The sequence below is a fragment of the Sarcophilus harrisii genome, chromosome 2 (assembly GCF_902635505.1).
Source record: "Sarcophilus harrisii chromosome 2, mSarHar1.11, whole genome shotgun sequence".
NCBI classification, from domain to species: domain Eukaryota; kingdom Metazoa; phylum Chordata; class Mammalia; order Dasyuromorphia; family Dasyuridae; genus Sarcophilus; species Sarcophilus harrisii.
This window is the reverse complement of record NC_045427.1, coordinates 256847799-256867982: the sequence shown is the minus strand read 5'-3', so window position 1 is coordinate 256867982 and position 20184 is coordinate 256847799. Positions and strand designations below refer to the sequence as shown.

The following is a 20184-nucleotide window of genomic DNA, read 5'->3' as shown; positions in this document are numbered from 1 at the left end:
GAATGTTAATGGACAGTTGTATAGGACCACAGATCTGAGGCTAGGAGGAAACTTGAAGGCCAGAGTTTAATTTTTCTGATTTTATAGATGAAGAAATGGAGGCTCAGCAAGTTTCAAAGACTTATCTAAGGTCACATACATAGCTTCAGAGGCAGAATTTTGAACTCGGGTCCTCTGACTCATTGTATCCTGACACAGTTTTAATTTTTTTTTTTTTTTGATGGAGGAGGGAATATCAATTTGCAAATGATCATTTGTCTTCCTATTAGATTGTAAACTTCTTGAAGATAGAGGATGTCTTTTGCTTCTTTTTGTATCCCTAAAATTTGGCATAGCGCCTAGCACACAGTAGGCATTTAATAAATGTTTATTGCCTATCTAGATAATTAAACCAAAATGATCTTAAAATTAATTCAGAAAATTTATTATCATTAATGAGTGCAATTGAGCAACTGGATCCCCTAGCCACCTAGGTATCAATCTCATTTCTTAGGCAATTTACAATCTTATTTGGGTTAGAAATTTTATTAATGGAACATGGTGTAGAGGATAGAGAGCTTAAAATCAGGAAGATCTGAATTCAAATTCTGCCTCTGGCATATAGTGGCTTTGTGATCTTGGTAAAGCTACTTCACTTCATGTGCCAATGATTTCACTGGTGTTAGGAACTCTATGATGAGGAAATCTTCAGTATTGCATGTTAGCACCCCCTCCACAATCTGGAGTCTTAGAGAGTTAACTAGAGGTCTCAGAAATTGCCTTCCTGTCCAAAGATCATCTGTTATTTTACATATATATATATATATATATATATATATATATATGTGTGTGGCATAGGAAATGTATGTGTTTTTACCCAAAGATCATTTTCTAGAGAGAAAATTAGCTAAGTAGAGAGAAACAGTGTAATTAATGTGCATGTGGGAAGAAAACCTGGCCAAAGGATACTGATGGAAAACATGGAATAATACGAAGTTCAAAAAGGGTGGGGCAAGAAAATATGGAAATATATTTGAAATGGCATTTTCAAGTTGGAAGAATGTTACCTGAATTCAAACAATGGTATCCGCAGAAGAGGCAAGTTAAACAAGATAGGAGAATATGGCTCTTTGTTCATTTTTGAAAGGAAACAATGTGCCTGCTTTCCTGTTGGACACACTGATTGGTACACAGTAAGTGCTTACTACATGTTTCCTGACTGATTGGTGAGCAGGATCTGAATCAGCTGTTCACTTGTGGGTTCTATGTTAAGACATGTGGGTCTCCTAGGGAACATCTGATAAATTTTATCTAGGGTACTAAATTGTATCCTAATGGTGTGAAAGAGTTAACAGAACTCTATTTCTTATTAGACCCTAAAGGAATAATTGACTTCATTCTCCAGGGCTGACTCAAGCCTTATAGTATCATTCAAAAGTCTCTAGAATTTTGAAAGAAAATATTTGCCTCTTAAAGAACCATCTGATTTTACTCCCCCTCCTTTTTTTTTTTTTTTTTGGCCTACTTTGGACCATGTACTCTTTATAGTTTATAGAAATACATATTGCCTTCTCACTGGAAGGCAACAATCATCCCGATTTCCAAAATTTCTCCAGTCTCAGTTTTGGGGGGGCAGATTTTTTCCATCAAGTCTAAATATCATATGGATTGGATTGAGGGTCTGGCTCCATGCTTAGGCTACACGATGTGAACATTTTCAAGGTTTCAAAGCATTATCATGGTGTTTGTGAGAGCAGATGCTTGGCAAGTCTATATATGGCAGGGAGAACATCATTCAGTTTTATGTGCACTTCTGTTTTCTGGGTTGGTATAATTCATTAGCACATTCTGCAGAATACTCCATAAAACAGGATTTGGCTGTAATGTTAAGGTTCTAATGACTACAGGATTATATATAAAAAAAAAAAAACAAAAAAAAAAACCCAAACCCTGCAGTCATTGCTTTTATTCGAAGTTGATGTTTACATTCGATAAACTGAGAAAAATGCACAAGTGAGTATTTTGCAGCATTTAAAAAAAAGAAATAACAATTAAGTTTTCATTTATTTGGAGAGAGGCATTTCCATCTCTCCTTTCTTTTTTTCCTTCCTTTCTCTTTTTTTCCTTCGTTCCTTTTTCTTTTTCTCTTCCTCCCTTTCTCCCTCCTCTCTCTCTCTCTGTCTCCCCTTTCTTCAGGTCTCCATATTTTCCTGTACGAATAAGTTTGGACACTGGAATTGACCTCACATGATCAGCTAGCCTCTTCTTCCTCCGTGGCATAGATAGATTACAAGCATATGTTAGCACTCCTCACTCATTTTGTCCTTTCTAAGCCCTTAAAAAATAGCAGGTAATAATATGGTCTCACACATTTAACACTTCCTAGCTGTGTGACCCTGGGCAAGTCATTTAACCCCAAATGCCTCAGTGTATAAAAAAATAGCAGGTTAAACAATTGCAATTATTTTTTTCCCCCACAAGGAAAATGATCAGTAAAAATTACCAGCGAAATCATTACAAGAAGTACAATTTTTACCAGTTTTCTTTCTGTGGCAAATGTACAAAATTTTAAAAGTTCCCTCATCCAGAGGAGAGTGAGACTTTGATTGAGAACATCAATATCAATATACAACCTGTTAACATCAGAGCATCAGGTAGAAAAAATACAAAATGTAAGGCCAGTCTTATTTATTTGTGTACCTTTGTCATAAATTTGTTTAATCTAAAATAAAATAAAAAAATCTTTGACTAGGACTAACAAGATTATCAGCATCTGTTCAGACAAATTTAACTTATTCTGAAAGAAAAAAATTCTGCTCTAGTGAATGAAGCTCATGTATATTCTTCTTCTTTTTTGAGCTGGTGAGGCTTAAAACATTATATATTTAGGGTCCTGAATATTTTGGGGTCATGAATCTCTTGGGCAGTTTAGTGAAGTCTATGAATACCTTTTCAGAGTAATGCTTTTAAATGAATAAAATAATGTACATAGGATGACAAGAAAACCATTTAAGTGGAAATGTTAAAAAAAAAATGCAAATCAATAGCTTCCAGATTAAGAACCTCTGCAATAAAGAAGTTTGAAATTTCTGAAATTTAGCAATTTTCTTTTTTGAAAACTTATCTCATCTTATTGTCGTTGTCTTCCATCCTTTCTTTTATCTCAATACTGTTCCCAGTAGTATGAAGATTTTTGCCACAAGGTTAAAAAGTAAAACCAGAATTAATCTTTGACAAAGGTAAGGAATGAAAATGAGTTCCAGGCATCTGCAAAAGTAACATTTTAATTAATATTTTCAAAGCGACATATTTATAAGAACAGCTCTGCTTAGAAATTAATCTGTCATCAAGGGAACTGATACACCTTGACTGTACTCACAGAGTCTAAGGGTGTAACTGGCTGGTTTTAGGTTTTTTAAATGAGAGGGTTATAATTCATCTTTTGGTACTTTGCTTGTAGAATGAAACCTGCTCTACAAGTTATCTAATTAAAAGAGGAAAACAGTGGTTGAAGAGCCTTTGGTCCTCTCTTCTTTTAAAATGATGATCACTAAAAACTATTCAAATATGTAATGATTTTTTTGTTGTGGGTTTTTCCCTGTGTGATCATCTTTTCATTTCTTCCTCGTCTCAAAATGTCCAATTCTTAAAAAAAGAACTTCTGTAGTACAATCGAGACGAGATTTTAAACAATTTATATTTAACTACAAATAGACTGTTAATGCTTATTAGGATGATTTGTTTAATCAGAGACAAGTAGAAAATAGAAGGGAGGACTTGGTTTTTATTTATTAATTCCCATAAGCATTGGACAACATACCTGTTTTGTCTCAAGATATATTGAGATAGTCTATTGATAGATCCTCTAATTGGATCTAAGTTGCCTCCCTTCAAAAGTCAATCCCTAATATCAGTATAGTGTAGAAGCACTGCAATTGTGGTGCTGAAAAATATATTTTAAATTGATCACCATAAACACGTTTGATGTTCAGATGTTCTTGTAAAAAAGAGGAAATTCACATAAAATGTTGCTTACAGCTTGGCTGAGTGCCACCCGAGCCAGGAAACTCTGTTCAGAGTGGACAATGTGGCCCCTAAACACAGCTCCCGCCTTATGCCCTGTGCCACCTGATGACAATGGACCATTCTAGTCAACAGTGAAATCATATTTTCATACATCATTTCTTAGCTTTTTGGGTGGGGGAGGGGGAATAGGTTCTCTTTTGAACTAGATCTATTCATTACATTAATAAAATACTGGTTATCTATATGTATATGGGAAGAGAAAAGGAGAAGGGAGAAAAAATGAATAGAAGCTTTGAAAAAAATATAATAATGGGGGTGATTCTGCAACCAGGAGGAGAATTGAAAATCACACCTTTCAGCCTCCACATTTTTTCTTTTGTTCTACAGGCAAGGAGAAACCATCCGGAAGGAAGAAAGATTATGACTATCTATAAACCAACTGTTTGACAGAGACAGAAATGCTGATAATGAGTGGGTTATGTCTGTAGTTCTTGGCTGCTCACATCAACAAGGGATGAAACAAAACAGAAACTCTTGATATTTGTCTGAAGAGGTACTGGTGTGACCACGGGCGGCAAGAGTTCAGCTGAAGTTCAGGGCAGATGTTGCCAGCAGTTTATACTGCGGGAAAGTCAAATTGCTTCCGGATTCACCTCTTCCTCCTCGAGTCATTTCCAGGATGGTCAAGGCTGAGCTATGCTCTGGCCTAAGGTGACAAGGTCAGTGGGGAAGCAGTCTTTGAGTAAGATGCCTCTTTCTCGGTTACAATCCAGCTCCTTAATGAATCCGTACCAATAGATCACCAATCCAGGACCAAATCTGTGAAAGAAATAGAGAGAGAGAGAGAGAGAGAGAGAGAGAGAGAGAGAGAGAGACAGACAGACAAAGAGACAGATAGAGAGACACAGAGAAAGAAGGAGAGACAGAGAAAGAGAGACACATACAGACACAGAGACAGACAGAGACAGACAGAGAGAAAGAGTGAGAGAGACAGAGACACACACACAGACACAGAGACAGACAGACAAACAGAGAAAGAGGGAGAGACAGAGAGACACACACACAGACACAGAGAGAGACAGAGATAGAAAAAGAAGGGGGAGGGAGGGAAAAAGAGACACAGAGACAGAGAGATAGAGAAAGAGGGAGAGAGAGAGAAAGACAGAGAAAGAGATGGGGGAGAGAGAGAGAGAAAGGAAGAGAGAGAGAGAGAGAAAGGAAGAGAGAGCAGGAAGGAGGAGAAAGAGACGAAAGAAAAAAAAGATGAAGAAAGAAGAAGGGCAGGAAAGAGAAAAAACACATGAATTTTAAAGAGTTATACTACCTGGAGAAAGGAAATTAATCATAGATTAATGAAAGCTGGACCTCCAAGGTCCACCCTAGTCTGTTTTCATGCAAAGAACCAGTAAGGATTACTGATTTACCCATGATTATGTAGCAATTTAAAACTTCCTAAACAGAATACCTTTGGGTGCCACAGTATTTTGTTTGTTCTTAGAAATGCTATTTCGATTTAGAATTAGTGAACTTCCACAAAACCAGGTGGCACAGTGGATAAAATGTTGAGTTATTTCAGTTGTGCACAGCTCTTTGTGGACTCTTGGCGCTTTCTCAGCAGGGACACTGGAGAGCTTTGCCATTTCCTTTTCCACTTCCTCTGACAAAATAGGAAAATGAGGCAAACAGTGGTTCCATGACTGGGGTCACCCAGCTGCTAAGTGTTTAAGGCCAGATTTGAACTCATGAAAATGAGTCTTCCTGAGTCCAAGCCCCGTGCTCTACCTGCTGAGCTGCTCAGCTGCCCATGGACACGACATGTGATCTATTAAAATCTGGTCTTAAACACTTTATTAGTCATATAAGCTCTGGCTATCTGTTCCCATATTTGTGAAATGGGTATAATAACACAAGCTTCCCAAGGTGTTTGTGAGGATAAAATGAGCTTTGGAAAGTGCTTTGCAAACCATAAAACTATTATATGAGCTACTTACATTCTATGAATTTTATTACATTTTAAAAATTAAATAATTAAATTATATTAGCTATTTAAAACCTTAAAGCCATTATATGTGCTAGCCATTCTAATTATTAATGTGATCATAAATTATCAATGTTTTAGATTTATTTAGAATTTTTACCTTTTTTCCTTAGAAAGCTAAAATGTTTAATGTATGCTATCACTTGTTCGTAACTGTACTTCAGAAAGTTAGGTATGAATGAGGTACACATTTAAGAGATGGAAACCAATATCCAGAGTTTATTCAATGCAACAAGCATTTATTTATTAAAAAATTTTAATAATAGCTTTTTATTTTCAAAATACACACAAAGATAGTTTTCAACATTTACCCTTGCAAAACTATCCAGTAAGCATTTATTAAGCATATGTTAAATTCAAGACAGTGTGGCTGGTGCTAGGAATATACAAAGAAGCTGGAAACAGCCTCTGCCTGCAAGTGGCTTACTAGCTTCAAATGACTAATCTGTATGGCAAGAAGATGATGTAGGCAAGCTTAGAATTTTTGTTTTCTGAAACAAATTTTTAAAAAAAGTATTTGATTTTACTCTTTTTTCCATCAAGGCAAAAAAGAACTTTGAAATATTTCTTAAACAATAAAAAAAAGTTGTAGAAATATTCTTAGTCCTCTGATGCCTTTATTCTTCCATATGGATAATGGTTCCTATTCAATTCTTCCAGACTCCAACATGTTTAAGTGATATTAGAGTGCCACCCTCCAACAATGCTTTCTGGGAATGAGGCAGAGAGTCACTGGATTTGGAGTTGGAGAAAACTGGGGGGAGAAAACACCCATGATGCTACATGGGTGACTTTGGATAAGGCATTTCATTCCCTCTAGATATCAGTTTCTCTATCTGTAAAATGGGCTTAGACTAGATGACTTCTAAGATCCTCCGCATCTATAAATTAACGATCAAAATGAAATTTGCTAATTTGTTCTAATCGAGAAAATGAGAACTTAGTCCAAACAACCTGTGGTTAGATATAGAGACAGACTTTTTCAAAGGAACTTTCCACTCTCAATGTTTCCAAAAACTGTCTTAGGAATCCTCCAATATTGTTAACATGGACTGATCTCTACCAGGCCAATGTAGGAAATAGCCCCAGAGACTCTTCTACTCATCAGGAAGTTCAGATCTTTAGGCTGGGTTCATAAAGATCAATCACTGTATACACAGATATGTTTTGCACATCAGTTTCACGTTTTTCCTACAGAGAGCACTTAATTAAAGGGCAACACTACTTTTGGTGTAGTGTTGCAGGAATTTTACAGTGAAATCATAAATTATGAATGTTGGGTTAGTAAAAGGATGTCTAAAAACAGAACCGCTTTCTGTCATCTACGTTAACAGCAGGCTGAACATTGTTTGGCCAAAAAGCTTTTTCATTCTATGATTTATTATATGCTATAGTGAACTTGCCAAAAATAACAGTACAGGATGAGCTGTTAGATACTGTATGTATGGGACCAAGTTCAATAGGATGTCATGTAACAGTTTATTTGAGACTCACATCATTAGGATGGCCAAGTTTTCTTGAAGGCAAATTAAGACTTTTAAAGGTTCTTTCAACTCATATGGGGCAGAACTACAATGGAACTGTTCTTACTATGGCACCTTTTAAAATTCTGTAAAACCATAAGTTTTAGGATAGCAGCCTCACTGTGTGTATTTCTAAATAAAAAAGAAGTACGGTTCAGGCCTTCTACTGGAACCTAGAATTTTGTTTACATTTTGTAGGTCTGTCCATGTAATGCACTTCTTTGGAAGTCAGTGAGAGACTTAAACTAATGCCACAAAAAGGATGGAAGCCTAAGAAAAATCTGTTAGCACCTACAAATAGGTAGCCTAAATGCCTTGTCTCATTCAGTTGAATGTTATTAAAATAACTGGTGCTTGATACTTGGTGCTCAAAAAGAGTTATGCAATCAGGACATAAATGATTTTTGAATTTCCTGAATATAAGGAATTTTCCTAATGATGAGAGCCATCCCAAAGTATCTGACGTGGGAGGTAGTGGGGTCTCTATCTCTAGAGATCTTTAAAGTAGAGCCTCGATGGCTACTTGTCATATAGGTTCTCCTGGAAATTCTTTTCGGGATGCTACTAAACAGTCATTAAGGTCCCTTCCACTAATGACATTCTTTAATTGTGAAAACTCCAGTATGTACCAAAGATACATAGGCACAAAGCCTCTTAAAAACGATTAATCTATTTTTTTCATTTTTGAGACATGGTCTCAGATCCTTATGTCCAATAGGCCTAATATAATCTCTGAAGAGTCCATCAGTTTATAATGCAGCCATTCTGGAGACCATCATGTTCCCTACTAAGGCACTAATATTTTTAAACAAAGGGGGAAAATGTGTTCCAGCCAGTCACCAAAAAGAACAAAGAATATATGGGGATCGTAAACAACAAGCCTAGTATTTTAAAAGATTTAATAAAACAAAAACACACATCGCCACAATTCAGAAAGCAAGTACATGATGCACTCTCTGTGAACTACAGTGTCATAAGCTGCAGGACATGAAATGGCTGTTCAGTGGAAACACATCTAGTCCCACTCAAACCCCCTCCAAAGCTGGATAATCAGTAAACATGCTACCCCACCCTTTTATTTTTAAAACATTAAAGAGCTTGCATCACTTGTGAGGCAAAACAGAAATCACATACTAAAAAACTCTGCACTGACTGTGAGTATTTCAACTTAAAAACAAAAATGACTCTACCATTAGTGATAAGGATAGACATTGGACCTATGATTTCTTTGGTTCTGGGAACTCCTGGGTCAGGAAACTCCCTTTGCAAAAATGCAAGTCATCAGTTTCTTTGCAATTTGTCTAGCCTGAGAGTTGCTAAGGCCCTGAGAGATGATATGAATTGCTCTAGCTAATATTCCCTTTAAGTGGAAGAGGAAGGGGATTTGAACCCAGTTCTTTCTGGCTTTAAGGCCAGTTGGATATAGGCTACACTAAGCGGCCACTCTATTGGTGAAGAGAGAGATAATGGGATTTTTGAATTGAAACATTATCTCATCTAACCCTCTGACATTATAGATGTGAAAATGGAAGCCCAGAGAGGTTAAGGGAATTAAATGCTTAACCAGGTGGCAAAGTGTGGCAATAGGCTTTTTAAAACAACTTTCTACTCCTACAATTTCCCAACGTGTCCCAGTGGCAAAGGCAGCTTGAGAACTGAAATCTTCTGACTACCAGGCTGAGGCATTTCTGAGCTTGCTCTAAGTTCCCAAGAATCAGAGGATACTATCCATAACTTTCCAGCCGCACACCTAATTCTCGAAAGGTCACTTGTAATGAGTAGTTCTATATAGTCAACTTTTTTTTTCTAAGCTAGGAGCAAGTGCCTAGTTTGTGGAGAATACAAAAAGGCACATGTTTTATAGTTCACTGTCTCTCCCTCCCTCCCCCACTCATATCTGTTTGTCTGTCTGTCTGTCTCTCTTTCTCTCCCTCTCTCTCTCTTATTCTCCCTCTACACCCTAATTTCAGACAAAGCTTAAATAGGTATGGAGTTAGAGAGATGAGAAAGCAAGTCTCCAGAAAGAATTCAAAGAGAAGAGTGAATTTACTCTTCTGAATGCCTGCTTGTTTTAATCTTGTAGCACTGGTAAGACTGAAAAGACCAAGGAGACATATTCAATCTTCTTTATTGATTAAAAAAAAAAGAAAGCAAACTATCAGTGATGTTTGAAAAGAAACTGAGTCCTAGCAATAGGAGGAATGCAGAAAACAACAGAGCAAGTGTACTTATGAAACAGCAGTATTTCCCACCAGTTTATTGATGATATTGTACAAATGCTTCAAGAGTAGCTAACGAGATCAAAGTTCTAAAATGGAATTTGCAGATTCTTGTTTATCTGAGACAGTGAAGTAAATGTCTTTTGAATGAAAAGTCTTATTTCACTTTCCTGGAAGGTGCTCTCAACTCACTAAATACAAAAAATAAAAACTCTTTTTTTTTTGGTGCAAAAAAGGTGAGGTGAAAGTTAATAGTCAAGTCAGGCTGGGAAAGTGAAAAGCTCCCATCATGAAATGTCATGTAAACAATTAATGACTTAAAGTCTTTAAGCTCTTTGAGCTCCTACAGCCCTTTTGTTTTAAATTGGAGCCAAAAAATATTTGATTAAAGAGCCCAAAGTGTCTGGTGTTTCCTCTCATGTTTTTTTTCTTGTCACAGGGAAACAAATGCAGTCAAAAGTTCCACTTTGGCTACTCCTGGTCTCCGTCTCAGCTGGAATTCTTTTGAGCAGAGTAGATAGGGATACAAACTTATTGTGACATTCCTGGCATGTTCTGGAATCAACTGCTTTGGGCATCCAAACTCTTACTCATAGGCCATGAAAATTAGATTTGATCTTTAATGTGAAAGGGTCCACACAATAGAGTTAGATTTATTTTGCCAACTGGGTCTCAAATGCACAGCTTTAAAAGTACACAGGGAAATGTATAAACCTGGGAAGAGGTATGGTTTCTAGAATCTAAAAAACTGGCCACCTGTGACTTTTTGTTGACAATTAAAAAATTCTACCCATTACATTACTTTGCATTCATATATTAATGGATAAGAAATGGTATTGAAGACCTGGATCCAGGATTGGCCTTGGAAACCAATGCCAATTCAAGCCCTGTTTTTGCAACAGAGCAGCTGTGAGCTCTCAACCAAGTTCTTTAGTCTCTCAGTGGTTTTATTCAGTTATTTCAGTCATGTCTGACTCTTCATGACCCCATTTGGAGTTTTCTCAGGGATGATACTGATGTGTTTTGCCCTTTCCTTCTCTAGCTCATTTTACAGATGAGGAAACTGAGGCAAACAGGGGTAAATGACTTGCTCAAGTCACAAGCTAGTGTTTGAGGTTGGTTGAATTTGAACTCAGGTCCTGACTCCAAATGCTGAACTCTACTCACTATGTCACCTAGATGCTTTTAACTCAGTGTTTCCAAGTAAAAATAATAATAAAGAAGAAGATAATGATAATGATGATGATGAAGATCACAATAACTAGCACTTATATAGCACTTTAAGGTTTGCAAAGCACCATATTTGTATTATCTCTTTTGATCCTTTCAACAACCCTGTGAGGCAGGTGTTAAAATTATCCCATTTTATGTATGAGGAGACAGATTGAGAAAGGTTAAATGAGTTGCCCAGAACCACACTGCTAGTGAGTAAGATAGAATTTGAACTCGGGTTTTTCTGATCAAGTCTGGCACTATAATTCACTGGCCCTCCTTGGTCACCTCAACTAGGTAAGCAAGTGTGTAAGACTAAGTTAGAAGCAAATCAATTGACAGTTATTTATTAAATGTGTAATGTGCCAGGCTAGATTGCTGTTGTATATCAGTGAAGGGAATTTCTAACCTGGGAGTTCTTCAGTCATATAAAATCACAGGTTTTTTTTTTTTTTTTTGTTTTGTTTTTTAAAGCTGTTAAAAACAAAGAAAACCTATTATCCAAATTTGAAAAGTTATCCTTTTGTCTTAAAAGGATGGCAGAAATACTCTGTTAGCCCTAATTCATTCCATGTTGTTTGAGAATACAAAGAAAAGGAAATTCATTCTAAATTGCAAGATGATGCTGAGGCGATGCTGAGTGACTAACCTTTCCCTGATACCTGGACCAACCAGTTAGTTATAGGAAAATCAACTCAGCAAAAAAGTCCATACGTGAGGGTGACTTAAACCTTGTTGCTCACAAAATTATCTTAACACTGCCACCTTTGGGAAGTGATGTCCTGAATGAAGCAAAGTTTTAAAGAAGTAGAAGATGCTTGAAAGCAAGAGCTCCTGCAGCAAACAGGGAACAAGGTAGTTTTTTCTGAGAGGCAGGTTTCCAGCTCTGTAGAGTCAGCGCTGCAGAGAAAAGGATCAAGGATTAGGGGCTCATCTTCCAACAGGAAGCAACTCATTTTCCTGAGTTCAAATCTGACTTCAGACACTTACCAGCTGTGTGAACTGTGGGAAAATCACCTTAAACTCTGTTTGCCTCAGTCTCCTTATCTGTCAAACAAGCTGGAGAAAGAAATGGCAAACCACTTCAGTGTCTTTGCCAAGAGAGCCCCAAACAGAATGACAGAAAATGACTGAACAACACTACATATTGACAGTGTGCAAAGTGCTTTACTAATATCCCAACTGATTTATCACATTATAGTAACAGTTCACTTTTCTAGGATTCAGCTCCATGGTAAGCTCATTTACCAAGAACATGGCTAACAATAACCAAATAAACAAAGAAAAGCCTCTCAGCAGGCAAAACACTTCAAGAAATCCACATATTTGGACATAAAATATAGGAATGACCCTAAGCCTTTCCTTACAGGCTACTTACTCTTATTCTACATACAATTCTAAACATTTATAGGGTATTAAGCATTGTGTTGTCAAAGCAAGGGAAAATATAGTACCACTATGAAAAGTACACACAAAAACAAGAAGCATGTTATATCAGTTTGGGATCATGTCCTGTAGCCCTATATTCCTCAAAAGGCCTCCAGTGATTTATTGAATTACAACTTAATTAAAGCCAACAAGCATTTATTGCATGCTGACTGAATGCAAGATAAGTTAGAAAGATTTTTAAAAAATGACCAGTTCCGATCTTTAAGGAACTTTATATAGCACCAGTAATCACAGCAATTTCATAATGATGATCCCAAGCCAATAAGAAAAGGTTATATTCAGTGCATCTTATTTAAGAAAGAAAGTAGTAATATATTCTGAGAAGATTTCCATCCAAAATGGTTAAATTTAAAAAAAAAAATCTAGCTATCCAGTTATTCAGCACAATATATTTCCCAAGTATCTCAAATAACTGAGATTTTTCTAATTTATAAGAGGCAGTGTGGGAATAGAATGTGGAGAGCTAGACTAGGGGTCAGAAAGGCCTAGCCTGTTATATACTGGCTATGTGACCAAACTCATGAATATGAATTGTCCATCCCCAAAAGCTATGATGCCAGTAAGATACATCACTTGATCCAAACTTTTTCTCCTAATCAAGTCCATGCAATCTGAGATTCAGGTGCCTACAATATTGTGCTCCCATGCAAATATTATAGAAAAGAATCCCTTAACATTTTATTAATCATAAAATAAGCAAATTTGCTTTTATTTCCCTCCTGGTTTATGTAAATATAATAATAATTATTATTACTATTAGTTTATAACTCCTTGAAAGGATAAGTGAGAATTCTGAGTATTCTCTCTATTCAACAAATTAGGAAATCTGAGACCCAGAATAGTGAGGGGATACATACAAGCTAATCTATTATGTTATTCAAAGGCTTATTAGTCTACAAGGAGTCAACTTCAGGAATATGGAGTCCACAGGCCTCAAACTTGAGTAAATTATTATGTATCTATTACAAGTAGGAGGAACAGGATTCTTTGAGAAAGATTTTTTAAATATCATTTTTTATCTTTTTGGAAAGGCAATCTGAATTTTAGGCCAAAGGAATATATATATATATATGATTAAATGTGAGGGAACAGGTTTATGCCCCTTGGAAAACAGGTAGCAAAAGCTGAAGTTTAGGAATTATTGGATGAAGATGAGAGAAATTTTTCATTCTGGGAAAGAGTTCAAAAATTATGGAGGTGAATCTAAACATTAGGAAAAGAGTAAATCCAGAGCTCAGCTGTAACCTGGTCACACAAATGGTAATAAACAGATGGAAGAAGTTAAGGATTCAGATTACCCCTCCTTTCCCCATAATTTGATTCTTTGGGTCCAAAAGCTCAATCATTGCTCTGAAGATATTTAAGGTACCTTCATGTCATAAGAGTCTTGTATTCATTTTCTTTCCCTGTGATTTCTCTATAAATGGTTCCTTAAATAGTATTTCTTTTAGTTTCAATTCATAAGGGATCATATCTTCTTTTTGGCAAACTAGCTTCAAAAGAACAGGTGACTCAGGTACTCAGAGGTACAATTCACACAGAGGAGACATGATGTCTGGCCTCAGGGACTCAGAATACATGGATTCAAATACTTCCCTTTCTACTCATAGAATATGTGATATGTGATATTGACCCAGTCACTTTATTTTTTCTGATTCTCGACATCCCCATCTAAAAAATGGACATAACATAACATCTTATAGGGCTATTTTGAGGATAATCTTTGTGGGCCTTAGAGCACTATACAAATTCCTGTAAACTATTATTAGGTAAACAGGTCTGTTTAAATGGAAGCAGGCTATTGAGAATTCTAGAGAAATAAGCTAAGAGTGATTATTTACTATTTCACAATGATGAGAATTGATGATGACTGCAGAAAAAATCTAGAGACTTCATGATGTACTTACTAAGTGCTGGTGTATAAATCCAGCTGGTGCCAATAAGATGTAATTTTTAAATTGTTGGATTTGGAGTTGGACAGGAAATGAATTTTAAATTTTGTTTCCTATGAACAGGTGACCTTATTCAATAAAAATATTAAAAAAATCTGTTAGAGTCCTATCAGTAGAATTGGATTTTGTCAGTGTTTCCCATTTTAGCCCCATAACAATGATTAGTTATTATTAACAATCATAACTTAATAATACTTTTATTTAACTACAAAAAGGAGTTACTTTCTTTAGTCCCTTGAACATTAAATGTATAAATACATTAGCAGGATAGTGACATGTTCCCTGGACCATTTCTACATGAAATTCATTGGAAAACTGGAGAATAATGAGATAACAACAACAACAACAATAATAATAATAATAATAATAATAATAATGTAAGGAAATGTGGGATCATGGAGTGAGTGAGCCTCATAAATCAGGAAGATGTAATTCAAAGTGTTCTCCCTCCCCCCCCTGGCCCCCAATACTGGCTATCACTTTTACTGCTCAGTAACCTAAGCAATTCTCTAAGATTTATTTAGCATTTTTGTTAAATCAGGGAGCTGTGATACAAAACTCACTTGATCCTCACAACAAGGTAGAGGCTATTATCCCTATTTTACAAATAAGAAAACTGAGGCAGAGTGGTAGTGTGACTTGTTCAGGATGGCACAGTGTCTGAAGAGGAATTCTAATCCTGGTCTTCCTAACTCTAAATCCAATGCACAATTCACCTCCCTATGGGGTCTCTCAATTACTAAGCCAACAATAAACTCTCCCCCCAGGGTAGGTGGGGAGGGAGAGGAGTAAAAGAACTATCTTTGAAAAAAACTGGAACATCTGTGTGGGGTCTGGGTTAACTTCTAAAGATGTGTGCAGGCATGTGGCTTTGGGGAGTCGATTATTTCCCCATCAAAAAGCCTTGCATGTGGTTTTTATGAAGAATGCATTTTCAAACACACAGCTCAGGAGAAGCACACAACATGTTGTAATTGTTTTAAAATAAACTTTTACATCGTTTATTTAGTTTTAATCTGTTTGTTGTAGATTGGCTATATACTTGTTAATCACTGCTGTATGTGCTCCAGGATAGAGTTGTAAATAACTTTTCCATTCAAGTGTCCCCTACTAAAATGTGTTTTCCCATGTTTACATGTAAAGTATATATATTTAATCCCATGTGCAAATGCATATAAGATAATAATATATTCACAATTCTCATCATAATAGTAATGAGCACTATAAAATTCTCACACTATGGTCAATTTAATTCAGGATGTGATGTATTCTGTCTCATGGTATCTGCAAATAAAAAAGTGTATAATATCTTGGTTGGCTAGGTTAGCCTTTATGCTTGGTTTGTGTTTCCAAATGGAAAAATCTGAAGAACTATATTTTTAAGTATAAATTCTTAGAGGTTGGGTATTGAAATTTATGCATATATATGCTATTCTCGAAATACATCTTGTATACACATACACACATACATACAGATATATTTTTATATATACATTTATTACTAAAGCCCTCCCCTGGTGACTTATGAAGGTGATGAAGGTGAATCCTGGGTTTTCAAATGCTTTACTGGCAGAGAAAGGCCTAGTAATAATAAAAAATAGTGATAGCTAATATTTAGATAGTACTTGATATATGCTAAGAGCTTTATAACTGCTATCTCATTTGATCCTCAAAATGATCCTGCAAAGTAGATGGTATTATTATTCCCATTTTATAGAACTGAAGCAAATAGAGGTTAAATGCCTTGTCCAGGATCACACAGCTAGTAAAGTGTCTGGGATCAAATTTGAACTTAGGTCTTTTGACTCCAGGCCCAGCACCCTCTCCACTGAGTGGATAACTGTCTTCTTAAGTTGTACCAACCTGAACGGTTTTGCATATATGACTGGTAATGAACCTAATATTTCTTATTTGAGGGCCAACATAGTTAAGTTCATGGGCTCATTAGCTAAAGATTGGCCATTAGGTAATACATGTTTTTAAAACTACAGCTAATTCAAGAAGCCCTCCTACTAAGACAGAGAGATTGTGTGATCTGTATTAGCAGAGGGAGTCCATACACTGATGAGATAGATCATGAAGTTTTTAAGTTTTTACATTGATCAGTGAACTTGTAGAAACCTTAGCCAGAAATTAAATAGGAAGGAAAGCAAATAGATGCAAAGGGAACAGATCGTCCTATATTTCTATTATCTATATATGGGGAATCACCAGAGTTGAATTAAACACTTAGCACCTGATTTGCTACTTGAAGAAGTAGAAAAAATGATTTAAGAAGATAACACTGGGGAGAATGTCTGTTTGGATGAGGTATATTTAGATAGAAAGAATAATTTTGGATTATTGAACATAATTTTGGAAATGTTGAAGAATTCATTTACTGAAGAAATTCTGAAGGATTCATTTTTCAACTTCTTAGAAAAATACTAAAGAATTAGAAAAATTCAGACAGTTATTACACAAAAAAAATGACCAAGAAGATACCGGTAACTACTGATTTCATAAGCTTACTTTCTTATTTCCACATAATCTTGGGAATTATCTAAACTATCTAAATGTTTTTTACATTTGATCTGGACCTTTTATTTCAGTTTGGGAAATCTCTTTAGTTTTTAGAGAATTTTCTTCAAAAATTAGAGGTCAAGTAATTTATTTATGTTCACAGAGGCAGAACAATTTCAATAGCAGATCATTATCACACAATTAACAAAAGGTATAGAGAAAAAAAAAAGATCTTGCTCTCTTTGTTTGTTTGTTAGCACTGATTTGGAAGAGCTTTAAAAGATAACCATCATGACTAAGATGATATGAGATTCTCTGAAAGATGAAACCACAGAAACAGTTTTGATCAAAAATATCAAGCAAGTCTTAAAAAAAGAAAAAGATATGCTCACCAAATATATTTACGAGGGTTATGAATGTCAGAATCCAAATTAAGAAGAATTCCCAATAGATGGTAAAGTCCTCCAGATTCTACTTGTTGTATATGACATTAAGTTTCCTGTATCAAGTGCCCAAATTTCACGGCTCTGTTCAATGAGACCAGAAGGAATGGCCTAACACTTCATTAGGCTAATCTAGTGATAAATATACCTTGCAAAGGCAACACAGATAGATAACGAATAGGAGGAACATGTAAAGAGTGGGCTTGCTTATTTCTGGAAAACTCAGCATTACTTTCAACAATTCTTGGCTGTTTCTTGACATAAAATTCCTCTCCCCCTCCCTTAAATAGAGATATTCTTCTGGTAACTATATATTTGTGACTTATGGAATACCAAAGAATCAAAACTATGGATGACCCATAGGGTGACAGAGAGACTGAGGTGGGTACAAGTTAGTTACAACAAATTACCACAGATGATTTGTGCACAGGGAATAGTAATAGTTATCACTTAAATCATCACTTAAGAAATGTATGATTGGTAAAGAATATGAGCCAGGTGATGTAATCAAAGCAAAGTACAGCTAGTCCCTGTTGTCTTGTATTAATACTACCTGAATGTCAAAAGACTATAGTAGAAATGGCTAGATTTGCATTTTTAAGGGACACATATACTACCCAAGACAAATTCAAATTTTCTCTTTCCAAAAATTCAGATCGATTTTTTTTTCCTCTCTTGTATTTTGACACATCACTTCCTTTCATGCCTTTTTTTTTGATTCTTCAAACTTAGTACAGCAAATGTCTGTGTCTGGCACAAAGTAAATCCTTTAAAAATGTATGATGACTGGCTGAATGGCCATGCAGTCTGCAATCTAGCTGTACTGTCATTCCACATACACAAAGGTCCATTTTCCATTTCTGTGTTTTTCCAGTGAATGCCCACCATACATGAAATCTTCCTCACCTTCACCCCTTGAAATTCTTAAATTCTTTCAAGATACAGTTCAAGAATATGAACTCCTCTGATTCCTCCTCCCTCCCCTACTACTTCTATCTTTTAGCATACTTTCTTCCCAAACTACTTTGTATATATTATGACGTGTTATATGTACACACACACACACACACACACACACAGAGGAAATCACACAATCCTTCCTCCCCCTGTTAAAATGTAAACTCCTTGAGGGGAGGGACTGTTTAACTCTTGCCACACCTCTAGTACATATCACAAAAGCATTATGTTGATTGATTCATTACTTTTCCAATATTTCCCATTACGCTGCCTAAAAAAATAACATAGGTGAAAAGGTATTTTTGAAATGTAGTTGAAAAGGATCCTCATTTGTAATTCCTTGGCTACCTTCTCTGAGGTTACCCAGAGTTCAATTAGGAGCTCTTTTCAAGGCATAAAAAGATTTATGGTTGTTGGACATATGCAAGTCGGATGAAAATAAAAAATCATTGGAATTTTTATCTTTGGCAAAGTCAGATGACTAAAGGGATTATGGCTGATACAAGTCTGGGCTATAAATCTATCACTAACCTAAGTGGGACATGGTGCCACAGGTATGTCAGCTCCCAACTTGCTCTAAATGGTGCAATAAATATTTCTCCTTTCTCAGAATAAACATTTCATTAGATGCAAAATCTCTTTAGTTTGCCAACACAGACCAAGAACAGAAGTCACTAATTCAAAAGACCTATGAAAGCAAATGCTAGTTTCGAATGGGAGGAGGAGGCAGGAAAAAGACTAGGAAGTCAGGAAATAGGTGATAAAAATATCACTTTATGTTCTTTTGGCTTTTAAGAAAAAAATGAAAATAATACAGAATTATCTCATTTTGCTTTGAAACAATAGTCAAGATGTGGAAAATGTGAGTACATATTCAACTGACTCAGTTTTGAATAAGACAAGAAATTCTCAGGGAATTGTTGGTAAAAGATCTATCAATCAGCAAAAGCAAGGTGATTCTAAAGGTGAGAAGAACCACCTTTTTAAAAAAGGTTGCCAAGTTGAAACCTTTTGAAGACAGAATCCTTGGAGGTTTTGCCAGTGTGCTTTCCAAGATGATATGATATAAATTAAGTTGAGTGTTAAAAATCTGGTTATTTCTGGGATCAATCCTGGTGAAAGTGCTATCATGGAGTGATAAATTGGCTGGCCTGGGTGTACTTGGCATGGAAGAACTGAGGGGCCAACCCCAAGGAACAGGCCACTCTAGTCTTCTTTGAATGCAATCATCATTTAGGTAAGCCTCTGTTTACAGGAGTCTTTATCTAAGAGATAAGGTTGTAAAAACATCAATCAGAATGAGGTACTGTTATTGGCCACATCTCAGCAGGTTCATCTGTTTTATTTCTTCCTCCCCTTCCAAATACCTTAAGGTGTTTAAGATGACAGAAGAGATACGAAGGAGAACTTTATTTGTGTATGACACATTGAAAAACAAAAAACAAACACTTTTAGACCTGCCCTTCGTGAACCACAAATACCATTTCTGTGCTGGCTGTTCTATTCCATGATGGAGTACAATTATCTGTTCTGAGCTACTTGACCTACATTTATTTTTTAGGCATATAGAAAAATGTGTAAATGAAATCATCTATAAGGCAGTTCACACATACGATTTCTTTTGGGAGCCTTTATGTCTTAAAATAATTAGCTTGAGGCCTCTAAGTCCCAATGGACACTAAATCCAGAGTTTTTTAAAGAACTTATGCTAAATTGTACATTAGGGTTAGAAGAAGGTTTCTGAATGGAGTTTAGTACGTGCTTACGATGGTGAAAAGTCATTCTTAGGGACAGAGAATTATGGAAAATGGAATTAAGTTGACTTCCCAAATTCTAACAATTAAAGAAACAGATATAGCATGAAGCTCAGTGATAGTCAACATT

The 20184-nt window shown here is 35.9% G+C and overlaps 1 protein-coding gene across 2 annotated transcripts in view; it reads right to left on the bottom strand.

Annotated features, from left to right (window-relative positions):
• Window positions 1–1916: 1916 nt before the first annotated feature.
• C2H15orf41 (chromosome 2 C15orf41 homolog) overlaps window positions 1917–20184 on the bottom strand; it is a 272031-nt gene continuing 253763 nt past the window's right edge. For both annotated transcript variants that reach the window (XM_023500272.2, XM_031952052.1), the window contains one exon: window positions 1917–4824. In XM_023500272.2, the coding sequence (XP_023356040.1) occupies window positions 4689–4824 (136 nt within the window). In that variant the 3' untranslated portion in view covers window positions 1917–4688. The remainder of the gene's footprint in view (window positions 4825–20184) is intronic.